The 15,623-nt window shown below is 45.8% G+C and overlaps 1 protein-coding gene across 3 annotated transcripts; it reads left to right on the top strand.

Moving 5' to 3' along the window:
* The first annotated feature begins 372 nt into the window (after positions 1 to 372).
* Positions 373 to 12,152, top strand: GLOD5 (glyoxalase domain containing 5). Of its 3 annotated transcripts, XM_009197532.4 has the most exons (5): positions 373 to 476; positions 599 to 667; positions 4,448 to 4,585; positions 9,439 to 9,594; positions 11,806 to 12,152. In XM_009197532.4, the coding sequence occupies exons 1-5, from the start codon at positions 414 to 416 to the stop codon at positions 11,929 to 11,931; spliced, it is 552 nt and encodes a 183-aa protein (XP_009195796.1). In that variant the 5' UTR covers positions 373 to 413; the 3' UTR covers positions 11,932 to 12,152. The 3 variants fall into 3 exon arrangements, with proteins under 3 accessions (XP_009195796.1, XP_003917724.1, XP_017809625.1); XM_003917675.5 differs by lacking the exon at positions 599 to 667; XM_017954136.3 differs by lacking the exons at positions 9,439 to 9,594; positions 11,806 to 12,152 and adding an exon at positions 4,667 to 5,020.
* The last annotated feature ends 3,471 nt before the right edge of the window (positions 12,153 to 15,623 follow it).

Raw genomic sequence — 15,623 nt, 5'->3', positions numbered from 1 at the left:
AGCGATTCTCCTGCCTCAGCCTCCCAAGTAGCTGGGATTACAGGCGCCCGCCACCACGCCTGGCTAATGTTTTGTATTTTTAGTAAAGATAGGGTTTCACCATGTTGTCCAGGCTGGTCTTGAACTCCTGACCTCAGGTGATCCACCTGCTTTGGCCTCAAAGTGCTGGGATTACAGGTGTGAGCCACTGCACCCAGCCTTCAATGTTAACAAGAAGTAATCCCTTACACATCCACTTTAAGCTTTTAATTTCGAGGCCCTGAGTTTAATGTCAAAGTCCTTCCATTTGCACCACTTACCTGTGTCACCTCCCACAGTCCTCAGCCTGTGCCCTCCCATTCCTGCCCCTTGATCTCCAGGTGCTGAGCCAGAGGGTTGTCGGGAGGCCCCTGGACAAAGACACCTACCCTGCCATGCTGCGCCATCTGCCCTCCAGGCTGCCAGTCAAGATGTGGGGCAGGATTTTGGAGAAACAGGTGAACAAAGTGGCCGCTGGGGTTCTGGGGCAAGGGTGTTGACACTGAAGCTAGTCTAGTAACCTGTTTCCCTTCTCTGCCGGCTTCCATTTCCTGTCCTCCTCTTTCCCTTTCTCTTTCAGAGACAAGCAGAGGGCAGCAGAGGCCCATGGAAAGGCCCGGCTCTAAGCCACGGAGGGCCCTGTGCTCAGGTGTGCAGGGCTGGGCCAGGGCTGAGGGCTGGCTCCTCCCCCAGTTTACCAGGGACAGGTGGAGAGATACGAAGGTGACTCACGCAGGGTGTCCCTGAAGCTGTCATGATTAAGGCCGTGTGGAGAGAGGCTAAGAAACACAGCACTGACCTTGAGCTTTAGGAGAGGAATTCAGAGGCCCCTGGCAACCTGAAGGGGACCTTGAAGAGGACCCTGTAGGAAGACAGAACCATTCCCTGTGGAGGAGGCCAAAGGAGGAAGGACATGGTGTTCCGGGTACTCTGACTATAGGGATTTTATAGGTTGTGGTGAGAAATGAAATGGATTACATTTTTGTAGAGTGTGTAAAACAGGGCTTGGCACACAGTAAGCCTTGTGTGATTACTATGCCTTTTTTTTTTTTTTTTTTTTTTTTTTTTTGAGACCGAGGTTTGCTCTTGCTGCCCAGGGTGGAGTGCAGCAGTGCGATCTCAGGTCACTGCAACCTCTGCCTCCCAGGTTCAAGCGATTCTTCTGCCTCAGCCTCCCTAATAGGGGATTACAGGCGCACACCACCATGCCCACCTAATTTTTGTATTTTTAATAGAGACAGGATTTCACCATGTAGGCCAGGCTCAAACTCCTGACCTCATGTAATCCACCCACCTCAGCCTCCCAAAGTGCTAGGATTACAGGTGTGAGCCACCGCACTCAGTCCTTTGTGTGATGACTATGTCTTGATCATCATTTTATAAAGCAGGCTTTGTAACTTCACCTCCAAGACCCCGCAGGATCCAGACCCTGCCTTGTCCTCCCACTCATCTCTTACTCACTCTTGGGTTCTGAGCCACGCTGGCCTTCCTGTTCTTGAAGAGAGCCATCCCTGCTCATCCTTGAATTTACAAGGATGGAGCTCCGAGTCCACAAAGCAGGATCTGGGGAGTGAATCTGAGCTGGCAGGGAACTGAATAATGGGAGGAATAGGTGGAGTTTATTTCCAATAGACTATCAAAATGATACGGATGTGGCCAAAGCAGTGCTTAGGAAAAATCTATAGTTCTAAATGCATAGATCAGAAAAGTAGAAAAGTTGAAAATCAATGACCTGAGCTTCCCTATCAAGAAACTGGGAAAAGAATGGCAAATGGAACCTAAGACAGTAGAAGGAAAGAAATTATAACAGCAGAAACTGGTGAAATAGAAAACAAACATACAATAAAGCCAACAATGTCAAAAGTTGATTCTTTGAACAGAATAATAAAATATTAGCAATGTCTATTTTATCTCGAGAAATTAAGAGAAAATATATAGATTGCCAATTATCAGGAAAGTAAATAGGGTATTGTGACAGATTCTATAGATGTTAGAAGGTTAATAAGGGCTGGGTGCAGTGGCTCATGCCTGTAATCCCAACACTCTGGGAGGCTGAGGAGGGAGGATCGCTTGAGCCCAAGAGTTCAAGACCAGCCTGGGAAACACAGTGAGCCCTCACCTCTACAAAAAAATGAAAAAAGAAAACAAAAAATAGTTGGGCATGGTGGCACACACCTGTAATCCCAGCTACTAGGGAGGCTGAAGTAGGAGGATTGCTTGAGTCCAGGAGGTTGAGGCTGCAGTGAGCTGTGATCATGCCACTGTACTCCAGGCTGGGCAACAAAGCAAGACCCTGTCTCAAAAAGGGAATTAAAAAAGAAAGTTAATAAAATTTTTTTCAACATATGACTTTATTTTCAATGGAGCCAAAATGTTGGTCATTTTCTCTTTCTACAGTTCCTATGTCCATGTGGATCTTTTGTATCCACTGGGAGAGCAGAACTCAGCAACTTCGCTAATGCCTCCTCCGCTCAGGAAAATAGAATGGTACAGGATTTTTTTTTAGCTGGAGCTCAGTGAAATCAATTGTTTAAAATGGGCTGGTTTCAATGGAACTAAACGCAGTGGAATAGAAAATAATAAAATAGCAAAGGGTAGAATGGAATCCAATTGAATCGAATAGAACAGAATAGAAATTAGTCAGACTTTGTGCCAAGCACTGTCCCTAGTTGTTCCAGTAGATATTTATTTATTGAACAAATATGATTGAACCAGTTGTTTGGGAAAGAGTGGGGAACAAAACAAACAGAAGCCCCTGCTCTTATGAAGCTTACATTCTAGTCAGGGAGACAGGCATTACCATCTGCAAAGGCCCTGAAATGAAAGGTACAAGGGTGGTCCTTATGAGGAACAGGAAAAAGGACAGTGTAGATTGGAGTTCAAGAGCAATGGATGAGACTGTAGAGATAGGGGGTCATTGTAACTGAGTCTAGATTTTAAGAAGATAACTACACATCATCATCATCAATCCTTTTATAGCACTTGATATGTATCGGGCATTATTCTATGCCCTTAAAAACTACTTTTTAAAAACTCTCACAATACTCCTATATGTATAAAATCATGCTCATTTTATAGAAGGGGAAACCAAGGCACAGAGAAATTAGAGAAATTATTTAAATGTCAGTCTGGCTCCAGAATCTTTTATTTTTATTTATTTATTTATTTATTTTTTGAGACATGGTCTTGCTCTGTCACCCAGGAGTCTGGTTGCGTGATCATAGATCATTGCAATCTCTGGTCCCAGGCTCAAGTGATCCTCCCACCTCAGGCCCCCAAGTAACCGGAACTACACGTGAGCGTCCCCCAACCTAGCTAATTTTTGTATTTTTTTGTAGATACAGGGTCTCACTGTGTTGCCCAGGCTGATCTCAAACTCCTGGGTTCTAGGGATCTGCCTGCCTCAGCCTCCCAAAGTGCTGAGATTCCAGGCGCCACCGCCAGAATCTATTCTTTTAAGCACTATACTCCATTGCTTATAGTGCCAGACCACAGGTGCTTTATAATCCTGTAGCAGAGATACTGTAAATACACAAATTACTAAACAATTCAAGTCAAGAGAAAGATCTGATGGGAAGTGTGCTGACAGCGGGAAAGTGGAAGGGGTGGTAGTAGTCCTCCCTCTGGGTGTCAAGGTGGATCTGTAAACACGCATGCCCAGAAGCCTTCATTTCTTCTGAGATGCCCCCTTCTTGTCCTGTTCTCTGTGACTGAAGCTGCAGAATGAGAAAGGAGGGGGCTGGGTAAAATTGGCCAATTCACAGAACTGGGCCTCCTCTGTGTCTTGTCACTTCTTGGAAAAGAGATGAATTCTATTTAGGGGAAAACAGGGAGGGCATTGTCTTGGTCTCCACTCCACTAATCTTCACTTCTGGAAGAGGAGAAAGGGAACAAGAAGGCCAGGTACAGTGGCTCACCCCTGTAATCCCAGCACTCTGGGAGGCCAAGGCAGGCAGATCACTTCAGGTCAGGAGTTTGAGACCAGCCTGATCAAAATGGTGAAACCCTGTCTCTAATAAAAATACAAAAATTAGCTGGGCATGGTGGCGCACACCTGTAGTCCCAGCTACTCAGGAGGCTGAGGCAGGAGAATCGCTTGAAGCCAGGAGGCGGAGGTTGCAGTGAGCTGAGATTGTGCCACTGCACTCCAGCCTGGGCAACAGAGTGAGACTCTGTCTCAAAAAAGGAAAAAAAGAAAAGAAAGGGAACAAGAAAACAGTGGAGAGTGGTCATGGCAGACAGGTGGGCGCTCGTGAATCCACACATGGGCAGTAAGACTCTACCAATAAGTATTCTCTCAGGCCTTTCCCCTTGAAAGAGGGTGAGGAGGAAGTAGAGTAATTGGGGAGGTAGGGGGAGGTAAGGAGAAGAAAACACGGGCGTGACAAGTGGCAATGTGGTCTCCTCTGACTTTTTTTTCTTTTTTTAGTCATGGAGGGACAGCAGTCAGACCCCTCCCCCATGTCTTATCCGTAGACTTGACCACATCGTGATGACGGTGAAGAGCATCAAAGACACCACCAAGTTTTATTCCAAGATCCTGGGCATGGAGGTCGTGACTTTTAAGGTAACCACTTTCCCAAATGCCAAAATTCAGGTGGGCTAAAATTTGTTGATAACACTTTAACATATAACTTAACTCTAAAAGGAAAACCACGGGAAATCTGAGAGAAAATATAAAGAGATCAATAGAGGAGATTCCAGATTGAATATATGGGCTTCCAGAGAGACAATGGAGAAAAAGGAGAGGAGGAAATTATCATAGAAACAATACAAGAGAACTCTGCAGTCGCCACATGAAAAAGGTTAACCAAGTATCCAGCATGTTGACACTTAAATGGATCCTTATGAAATTATAGAACATCAAACTGAAAAAGTAGATGCTAAGAGCTTTCATAGAGATTAAAAAGTAGATTATCTACAAAGGAAAAAAAAAAACAAACAAATATCAGATTTTCCAAGAGACCAGAGACCAAAAGATAAAAGGACACCTTCAAGACTCTGAGGGGAAAATTTTCCACCTAGAATTCTATGTCCAACCAAACTATTAACCAAAGGTAAATGTAGGGGCCAGGTGTGGTGGCTCATGCCTGTAATCCCAGCACATTGGGAGGCCGAGGTGGGTGGATCACTTCAGGTCAGGAGTTTGAGACCAGCCTGACCAACATAGCAAAACCTCGTCTCTACTAAAAATACAAAAATTTGCCATGCATGCTGGTGCACGCCTGTAATCCCAGCTACTTGGGAGGCTGAGGCATGAGAATTGCTTGAGCCTGGGAGGCAGAGGTTGCAGTGAGCCGAGATTGCACCACAGCACTATCTAGTCTGAGTGACAGAGCAAGACTGTATCAAAAAAAACCAACCAAACAAACAAAAAGGTAAATGTAGAATAAAAGCATTTTTAGTCATGCGAAGTCTTAGAAAATTTCCCACTTGCTTTGAAAATTACTTAAGGGTATGCTATATCAAAATGGGGGACTGGCCGGGCACGGTGGCTCATGCCTGTAATCCCAGCATTCTGGGAGGCAGAGGTTGCAGTGAGCCGAGATTGCACCACTGCACTCCAGCCTGGGTGACAAAGCAAGACTCCATTTCAAAAAAAAAAGATGACTAATCTCAGAATATGGAAGTCAGGCCACAACAGATCCCAAGAGGAGGATCCCAGAAAGGCACTTAGAGAACAATCAGTCCAGTTTGGTACAGGTGTAAGAAAGACCCCAGGAAAGACAGATCCAAGGGAAAAAAGAGGTTTCCAGAGATTGAACTATCCTTGAGAATTTGGAACAACTTCAAAAAAGGCAAATGCAAAGAAAGCAAAAAATGCCTAAGATGTGCTTCAGTAAGTGAATGGCTATATCAACTGTGGCACATCCAGACAATGAAATATTATTCAGTGATAAAAATAAATGGATTATCTGCCAGGTGCGGTGGCTCACGCCTGTAATCCCAATACTTTGGGAGGCTGAGGCGGGTGGACCACCTGAGTCAGGAGTTTGAGACCAGCCTGGCCAACATGGTGAAACCCCATCTCCACTAAAAATACAAAAATTAGCCAGGCATGGTGGCGGGTGCCTGTAATCCCAGCTACTCAGGAGGCTGAGGCAGGAGAATCACTTGAACCCAGGAGGCAGAGGTTGCAGTGACCCAAGATTGCGCCATTGCACTCCAGCCTGGGTGACAGAGCAAAACTCTGTCTCAAATAGATAAATTAATTAAATAAAATAAATGGACTATCAATCCATGATAAGACATGGAGGAAACTTAAGTGCCTATTACTAAGTAAAAGAAGTGGGGGAGGCTGTGCATATGTGGGGGCAAGGTGTATATATCCCTATACCTTCTGTTCACTTTTGCTGTGGACCTAAAACCGCTCTAAAACAATTAAGTACACATGAACACCTCCCCCCCGACACACACGCACATATAACTTAAATAGAAAGGGCTCGAGGAATCACAAACAGGAGAAGAAAAATTTTTTTGGACATGGTCTCGCTCTGTTGCCCAGGCTGGACTGCAGTGTTGCGATCATGGCTCACCACAGCCTGAACCTCCTGGACTCAGGTGCTTCTCTTGCCTCACCCTCCTGAGTAGCTGAGACTGTAGGCACGTGCCACCACATCTGGCCAATTTTTTCTATTTGGGTAAAAATGTTAAATCTAACATGGAACCTTATGCAGAAATGTAGTATTATGCAACATCAGACTGGATGTGTACACAGCAACATGAATGGGTCTTGAAAAGAACGTGCTGAGTGAAAAATGAAGAAACAATCAGGTCTACAGCATGCTACCCTTTACAATACACACACATAAAACAGTAACACACTTTTTACAGCAATTTATGAAAACCCAAGGATACACATCAAACACATTATAATGGTTGCTTAAGGTAGAGATGGGAATGGAGAATGAAGAGAAAAAGATAAATAAAACAAGAGATAGTCCTTGCGTGGGCCAATGGTGACAACGAGGTGTATGATGCCTCAACCTCTGTACTTGGACACAATGGAGTGAAATTTCAGAACATTCAGATTAAGAAAAATCCTAAAGCTGCAGTAGTGGAAGATGGATGTATCACCAACCAAATAATAGAAAATGCAGATGAACATCAGACTTCTTAACAGCAACACCACATTTGGGGAAGACAATGAAGCAACATATTTAAAAGGCTATGGGAAAATAAGCTGCAACCTACAACTGTACACTGAGCCAAACTATCTTCAAGTCCAAAAGTGAAATAAAATCGGCCAGACGTGGTGGCTCACACCTGTAATCCCAACACTTTGAGAGGCTGAGATGGGTGGATCACTTGAAGTCAGGAGTTCAAGACCAGCCTGGACAACATGCTGAAACCCTATCTCTACTAAAACTACAAAAATTACCCAAGCATGGTGGCTTGCGCCTGTAGTCCCAGCTACTCGGGAGGCTGAGGCAGGAGAATCGCTTGAACTCAGGAGGCAGAGGTTGCAGTGAGCCAAGATCTCACCATTGCACTCCAGCCTGGGTAACAGAGCGAGACTCTGTCTCAAAAAAAAAAAAAAAAAAGAAAAGTGAAATAAAGTCATTTTCTGATTGAATGGATGTGGTATCATTCATAGTGATATAAAAGAGATAGAAAAAGAAAAAAAAATGGCACATGTTGAGAGGTCCAGGAGAGGGAGGAGCCATGAAGAACATGGCAGGGCTGTGAGTTAGTCTGTAGTTGATCTACAAAAATAAACTTGCAGCCAGGCGTGGTGGCTCATGCCTGCAATCCCAACACTTTGAGAGGATGAGGCAGGAGGATCACTTGAGCTCAGGAGTTGGAGTCCAGCCTGGGCAACATACTGAGACTATTGTCTCCACACACACACACAAAAAAAAGTTTTATAATTAGCCAGGCATGGTGGTGCGCACCTGTAATCCCAGCTACTCAGGAGGCTGAGGCAGGATTGCTTGAGGCCAGGAAGTCAAGGCTGCAGTGAGCCATGATTGCACCATTGCATTCCAGCCTGGGTGACAGAACGAGACTCTGTCTCTTAAAAAAATTAAATAAATAAAATAAACATGCAAGTGGGTTATTTAAAGATTGTAAAGGAGCTAAAAGAGAAACTAAAAATGATAATCAAATTGTGTTGGAAGAGGTAGTAATGTGAATGAGCTAAATTCTCATTTATCATAGCAGGGAGATGATAGGAAATATCTCAAGTTGCTAAATCAAGAAATAGTGATGCGGCTGGGCACACTGGCTCACACCTGTAATGCCAGCACTTTGGGAGGTTGAGGTGGGGATCACTTGAGCCAGGAGTTCGAGACCAGCCTGGGCAACATGGGGAGACCTGGTCTCTACAAAAAATAAAAAAATTAGCCAGGCATGGTGGGGTGTGCCTGTGGTCCCTGCTACTCAGAGGCTGAGGCTGCAGGATTACTTGAGCCTGGGAGGTTGAGGCTGCAGTGAGCCATGATCGCTGCCCTGAAGCCTGGGCAATAGAGCAAGATCCTGTCTCAAAAAAAAAAAAAAAAAAAAAAAGAGACCAGCCACAGTGGCTCACGCCTGTAATCTCAGTACTTTGGGAGGCCGAGGTGGGCAGATCACCTGAGGTCAGGAGTTCGAGACCAGCCTGGCCAACATAGAAAACCCCATCTCTACTAAAAATATAATAATTAGCTGGACATGGTGGCGTGCGTCTGTAGTCCCAGCTACTCCGGAGGCTGAGGCACAAGAATCACCTGAACCAGGAATGTGGAGGTTGCGGTGAGCCAAAATTGTGCCACTGCACTCCAGCCTGGGCAACAGAACAAGACTCTGTCTCAAAAAATAATAATAAATAAATAAATAAACAGTGGTGCATCAGTTAGGGACTTTGGAGGCACATAGGAGAAAACTCAACTAACTAACTGTGGGTTAAACAAGACAGAGTTTTCTTTTCCTCTCACTGAACAACCAGTCCAGAGGTAGTCAGGTCATGGGCAGTGGCTGGGAAGCAAGAGGAAGTGAATGGGCAATAAGAGCCAGCACAGTGGTCCCGGAAGCCCCACCCACACCTCTGCCTGCATCTCATTACCCAGTCCAGCTAACGTGGCCTCCGGACGTGCTGGGAAATGTAGGTTTTTTAAGTTGGGCACACAGTTGAACCCACTGAAATTTCTGTTGTTTATAAGAAATAAAGGGGAAATGTATACTCGGTAGGCAAATTGCTATCTCTGCCTTGGGTGGTATAAGCACTATTTGGAGATACGGAAATAATTTCAGGGAGAAATGAACTCGTACACTTGCCTCTAGGGAATGAGACTTGGGTGGGGCAAAAGGTTGTTGTGTAGTAGCCCCATTCTAGTTTTTATTTTTTTAAAACCTTGTTGGGATGGGTGGAAAGGCTTCATCTCACACTCACCTTGGAGGTTTAATTCTAGGCTGTTGTCTCTGCCCTTCCCCGCCAAGTAGGAAGACCGGAAAGCACTGTGTTTTGGAGACCAGAAATTTAACCTCCACGAGGTGGGAAAGGAATTTGAACCCAAAGCCGCTCACCCGGTTCCTGGCTCCCTGGACATATGTCTGATAACAGAGGTGCCTTTGGAGGAAATGATCCAGCACCTCAAGGTGAGTGGGACTTCTCTTCTTTTTGCAAAAGCTGCTGCAAACACAGTGAAAACAGAAGCATGACCCAGAGAGGTAACGAGTTTTACCACAACCAGATAATGTCTGCACACAGTTATGTACTCACTATTTTGACTGACATAATTTTTTCATGTAAATAAATGTATTTAAAAAGGAAACTAAGCATCCCCATCGTAAAACAAACCAACAAGAAACAAAAAAACCTACATTTATACACTTACTTTTTTTTTTTTTTTAGATAGTCTTGCTCTGTCGCCCAGGCTGGAGTGCAGTGGCGTGATCTCAGGGTCACTGCAACCTGCACCTCCCAGGTTCAAGCGATTCTCCTGTCTTAGCCTCCCAAGTCGCTGGTACTACAGGCGCGTGCCACCACACCTGGCTAATTTTTGTAGTTTTAGTAGAGACGGGGTTTCACCATGTTGGCCAGGATGGTCTCAAACTCCTGACCTCAAGTGCTCCACCCACCTTGGCCTCCCAAAATGCTGGCATTACAGGCATCAGCCACGTGCCCAGCCCTAAATACATTTATATAAAAAGAAAATGTTCATCTAAGTACACGAAAAACCCATTATGTCTTGGCATAAAGGAAAAGTAACTGTAAAAACCAACAGCTATAAAAGCATAACAATGTCATTAGATTCTAGCCACTTCCATTCCCTGTACTCCCTGGCCCTGACATTACAAAGGGAGATATAGCAGGTGGTTAAAGAGATACTAAGAACTTGTTAGCATCCACCTTCTTTGTATAACAAGAAGGACTGAAAGAAGATTGAAGAGGGAATAATTTCTGATTTGCTGTTATTTAATCCAGTGTCTCTGTAATACTTAAAATGATGTCATCTAGAAGAGGCATTGGCTGGGCATGGTCACTCACGCCTGTAATCCCAGCACTTTGGGAGGCTGAGGTGGGAGGATCATTTGGGCCAGGAGTTCCAGACCAACCTGGGCAACATAGTGAGATCCCATCTCCACAAAAAATAAAAAAATTAGCCAGGCATGGTAATGCATGCCCGTAATCCTAGCTACTTAAGAGGGTGAAGTGGGAGGATCACTTGAGCCCAGGAAGTTGAGGCTGCAGTGAGCTATGATCATGCCACTGCACTCCAGCCTGGGTGATACAGCAAGACCCTGTCTCTAAAAAATTAAAATAAGGCCAGGAGCACAGTGGCTCGTGCCTGTAATCCCAGTGCTTTAGGAGGCCAAGGAGGGAGGATCACTTGAACCCAGGAATTTGAGACCAGCCTGGGTAACATGGTGAGACCCTGTGTCTACATAAAATACAAAAAAAATTAGCCGGACGTGGCAGTGTGTGCCTATAGTCTCAGCTACTTGGGTGGCTAAAAGGTAGGAGGATTGTTTGAGCCCGGGTGGAGGCTGTAGTGAGCTGTGATCGCACCACTGCATACTAGTCAGGGTGACAGAGCAAGGCCCCGCCTCTACAATAAATAAAGGGATATTAGTTTCCCTTTTGCAGAACACGGATTGAGGTCTTATATATATTCTGTGCAAATAACCTACACACCTTCTTTGGGAAGTGTCAGTGAAAAAGACTGGTTTGGAAGGAAAATGGGTGAAGCATAGGGGTTCAGAGTATGGTCGTTGACCCAGACTACCTGGGTTCGAATTCTGGTTCTGCCACTTACTAGATAATACTAGGCACTATTATCCTTCCCATTTTACAGATGAGGAGACCAAGGTACAGGGTAGTTAGGTACTGTGCCCAAGGCCATCTAGCTGATAAGTGGCTGGAACAGAGTGATGGGGGGAGGATGATAGGAGATGAGGTCAGAAAGATACAGTGGTGTTCTAAGGTCTTCTGGGCCACTATAAGGAATTAAATTTTACAGACCGGGTGCAATGGCTCATGCCTGTAATTCCAGCACTTTAGGCGGGCAGATCACTTGAGGTCAGGAGTTCGCGACCAGCCTGGGCAGCATAGCAAGACCTCATCTCTATGAAAAACAGCTGGGCATGGTGGCATGTGCCTGTAATCGCAGCTACTCAGGAGGCTGAGGTGGGAGAATTGCTTAAGCCCGGGAGGCAGCAGAGGTTGCAGTGAGCTGAGATCTCACCACTGCACTCCAGCCTGGGCAACAGAGTGAGACTCTGTCTCAAAAAAAAAAAAAAAAAAAGAATTAAATTTTGGTCTCACACACTTTGATGAATGACTTTTGTCTTTTCTTCCCACCTCAGGCTTGTGATGTCCCTATTGAGGAGGGGCCAGTCCCCAGAACAGGGGCAAAAGGGCCTATTATGTCCATCTACTTCCGAGACCCCGACAGAAATCTGATTGAGGTGTCAAACTACATCTCCTCGTGATGGAGGCACATTCTGTCCTCCTCCTCCATTCTGTCCCCCTCGATGTCGCCCTCTCCTTTCCTTCCTGCAAACCCCCACCCAGGCCCAGAGACCTCTGAGGACTGAGGACTTAGGCACTTCACACATCCTGCTCAGGGGAGACCCAAGACAGGTTTGGGACCAAACCTACATGTCTGTATGTCATCCAAACTGGCCTAATAAATGCATAACCTCTCTACAAATACGGGATCTTCGTTATTGTATTGGAGCCATGCATGGGTGTTTATGTAAGGTGTGAGATCTCTGAGCTATTCGGTCAGAGGCCTATGACCAGGGTATGACACCTCTGAGCACGGAATCTAGGATCATCCCCTTGGGATTCAAGGCTCCTGACAGATTTCTCCTTGTCAGTGACGCCATCATCTTCATCCTTTCCTAACTCGCCTCACTCCTCCAGTTGCTGCCTGCTGTTTCCTCCATTCCTGGGCCTCGCAGAATCCCAGGATCTCTCATTCCCATCAGACCTTCCAGGACCAGCATCAGGCGATACTACCTCTTCCCGGAGAGCCTTCTCTAGTCTCACTCTCAGGGTATTTAGCACTTTCTACCTTTGGATCTAGTAGATCGAAGAGTTCAAGACCAGCCTGGGCAACATAGTGAAACCCTTCCCTCCACAAAATAAATAAATAAATAAATAAACCAAATCATCTCAATTGAAGCATAGCTCATGGCAGGGTAGGCGGGACAAGGTCAAATTTCCTCTGTTTCTGTGCCCCTCCATCATTCAGTCAACTAAAAATGTATGTTAAGCACCTACTGTGTGCCAGGCACTGTTCCAGGCACTGGAGAGACAGCATTGAGCAAAAGAGATAAGCATACCTCTGTTTGTGGAATTGCCATTCTAGTGGGAGAGATAGAAAATAAATAAAACTAAGTAGGTAAAATATTAAGTATGTTACAGGTTGATAAATGGTTTGGAGAAAAAGAAAACACGGAAAAGAGGGAATGCAGATAAAAACTGTTGGGGCAGGTTGGACACAGTGGCTCATCCCTGTAATCCCAGCACTTCGGGGGGCCAAGGCAGGCGGATCACTGAGGTCAGGCGTTCGAGACCAGCCTGACCAACATGGCAAAACCCCGTGTCTACTAAAAATACAAAAATTAGCCGGGCGTGGTGGCCTATGTCTGTAGTCCCAGCTACTCGGGAGGCTGAGGCACCAGAATTGCTTAAACCCAAAGGCAGAGGTTGCATGAGCCGAGATCGCGCCACTGCACTCCTTCCTGGGTGACAGAGCGAGACTCTGACTTGAAAAAAAAGAAATTGCTGGGGCAGCTTCTGATGTCTAATGAGGTGGTCCCGGAAAGTGTGACTGAGAAGGGTCTTGAGCACAGATCTGAAGAGATGAGTAAGTCACACAGCTAGCCAGTGGAGGAAGGGCACACCAGGCAGAGGCATCGGCCAGTGCAAAGGCCCTAATGCATGAATGTGCCTGGTGTGTGTGAGGAACAGCAAGGAAGTCAGTGGGGGAAGCAAGCGGTATAGATGGGTGGGGTCTGGCAGGCCAGGGCAAGGGCTTTGTCTTTTACTCTGAGTGACAGGCAGCTGAAGGAAGGTTGTGGACAGAGGAGGGACGTGATCTGATTTAGGATTTAACAGGCTCCCTCTGGCCACTGCATGGAAAATATACTGTCAGAGCGAGGGTGGAAACAGGCGATCAGTGAAGGGGAGGCCACTGCAGTGGTCCACGCAAGTGTGATGGTGGGACATGGGAAGTGATTTTTATTTGTTTGGGGTTTTTCCTTTTTTTTTTTTTTTTGGTAGAGTCGGGGTCTCACTATGTTGCTCAGGCTGGTGTCGAACTCCTGGCCTCAAGAGATCCTCCTGCCGGGCGCGGTAGCTCACATCTATAATCCCAGCACTTTGGGAGGCTAAGGCGGGCAGATTACGAGGTCAGGAGATCAAGACTATCTTGGCTAACAGCCTGGGTGACAGAGCCAGACCTGTCAAAAAAAAAAACAAAAAAAAACCAGAAAACCTGCTACAGTTTTTGTTTCTTCTTTCTTTCCTTCCTTCCTTCCTTCCTTCCTTCCTTCTTTCCCTCCCCCATCCCTCCCTTTCTTTCCTTCCTTTCCTCCTTTCCTTTCCCTTCCCTTTCCTTCCTTCCCTTCCCTTTCCTTTCCTTTCCCTTCCCTTTCCTTCCTTCCCTTCCCTTTCCTTTCCTTTCCTTTCCTTCTTTTTTCCACTGCCGGAAAATGCTACAGGTTTTAGGAAAACCTTTTACATACTAAAACTCATATCCTTATACTCCCTCTCTTCGCAGCACTTTTGGGGCTCCTTGGCGGTTCATTCACAGGGTCTGGCTGAACTACCCTCTGAAGACTATTTAGCGACCAGAGTCCAGAAGACCAGGGGCTCCTTTACTTCAAGAGACTCTCACACATGCTCCTTTATCCATCACTCCTTCACTCAGGAATCCGCACACTTTCCTTCCCACTTGCCTGACTCATCTGCCTGTCCCTTCTCTTGTTTTAGAATCCGAAATGTCCTCAGGCCTCTTCTCTAGCTGACATCCTCTTTTTTGGGAACTCATCCAGTCCCTATCTTCAAAATATCTCCAGAATCTAACCATTAAAAAATCATCTCCTGGCTGATTTAGCCCTGCCTCCAGCCTGGGCAGCAGAGGCGAGAGACTCTGTCTCAAAAAAAAAAAAAAAAAAATCATCTCCTGGCTGGGTGCGGTGGCTCACGCCTGTAGTCCCAGCAGTTTGGGAGGTTGAAGCAAGAGGATTTTTGAGCCGAGTCTCGGCTCTCTTCGCAGGCACAGATCTGGTGGGGCTAATCTCGTCGTGCAAGCTCCGCCTCCTGTTCACCCCATTCTCCTGCCTCAGCCTCCCAAGTAGGTGGGCTGAGCGTGATGCCACCGCCTTGACTAATTTTTGTATTTTCAGTAGAGGCGGGTTTCACCATGTTAGCCAGGATGGTCTTGATCTCCTGAGCTTGTGATCTGCCTACCTCGGCCTCCCAAAGTGCTGGGATTACAGGCATGAGCCACTGTGCCCGGCCCCGGCAAATTTTTAAATTTTTTGTAGAAACAGGGTCTCGCTATGTTGCCCGGGCTGGCTTCAAACTCCTGGGGTCAAGGGATCCTCCCACCTCAGCCTCCCAAAGTGCTGGGATTACAGGCATGAGCCACCAAGCCCAGCCAGGTTTTCTGCCTCATTCTAAAAGACAATTTGCCATGGACCCAGACATTATATGCCCGGAGATGGATGATTTATGGATGAAAGGAAAGAGAAAATGAAGGAATAGAGGAAGGAAGGAAGGAACAGATGGGTGGATGGGTGAGTGGGTAGGTAGATGAATAAATGGGTAGATGCTCTGATATTTCCTCCCTCCTCCCCTGAGAAACTCCTTCACAGTTGTGCAGAGAGAGAGGAATATGAGTTTATAAATTGCAGATTTGTTATAATAGGGAAAGAAACTAGAAACAATGTAAATGTTCATCAACAGATGAATGGTTAAACAAAATGTGGTATATCCGTTCCATGGAATATTACTTTCAATAAAAGGGAACGAACTTATGAGGCCAGCATTACTCTGATGAGAAAACTAGACAAAGACATCACAAGAAAACTACAGACCAATATCTCTTATAAGTATAGATGCAAAAATCCTCAATAAAATACAAGTAAGTAGAATCCAGCAACATATA

The sequence above is a fragment of the Papio anubis genome, chromosome X (genome assembly GCF_008728515.1).
Source record: "Papio anubis isolate 15944 chromosome X, Panubis1.0, whole genome shotgun sequence".
Taxonomy (NCBI): Eukaryota; Metazoa; Chordata; class Mammalia; order Primates; family Cercopithecidae; genus Papio; species Papio anubis.
This window is presented reverse-complemented; position numbering and strand designations above follow the sequence as displayed.

What these genes read in the sequence shown, in the direction of transcription:
- GLOD5 (XM_009197532.4), top strand. Translation starts at nt 414, where the DNA reads ATGCTGCGCCATCTGCCCTCCAGGCTGCCAGTCAAGATGTGGGGCAGG. An exon ending in ACGGAGGGCCCTGTGCTCAG is followed by an intron (nt 668 to 4,447) that starts GTGTGCAGGGCT and finishes TTCTTTTTTTAG; the next exon opens with TCATGGAGGGACAGCAGTCA. An exon ending in AAATGATCCAGCACCTCAAG is followed by an intron (nt 9,595 to 11,805) that starts GTGAGTGGGACT and finishes TTCCCACCTCAG; the next exon opens with GCTTGTGATGTCCCTATTGA.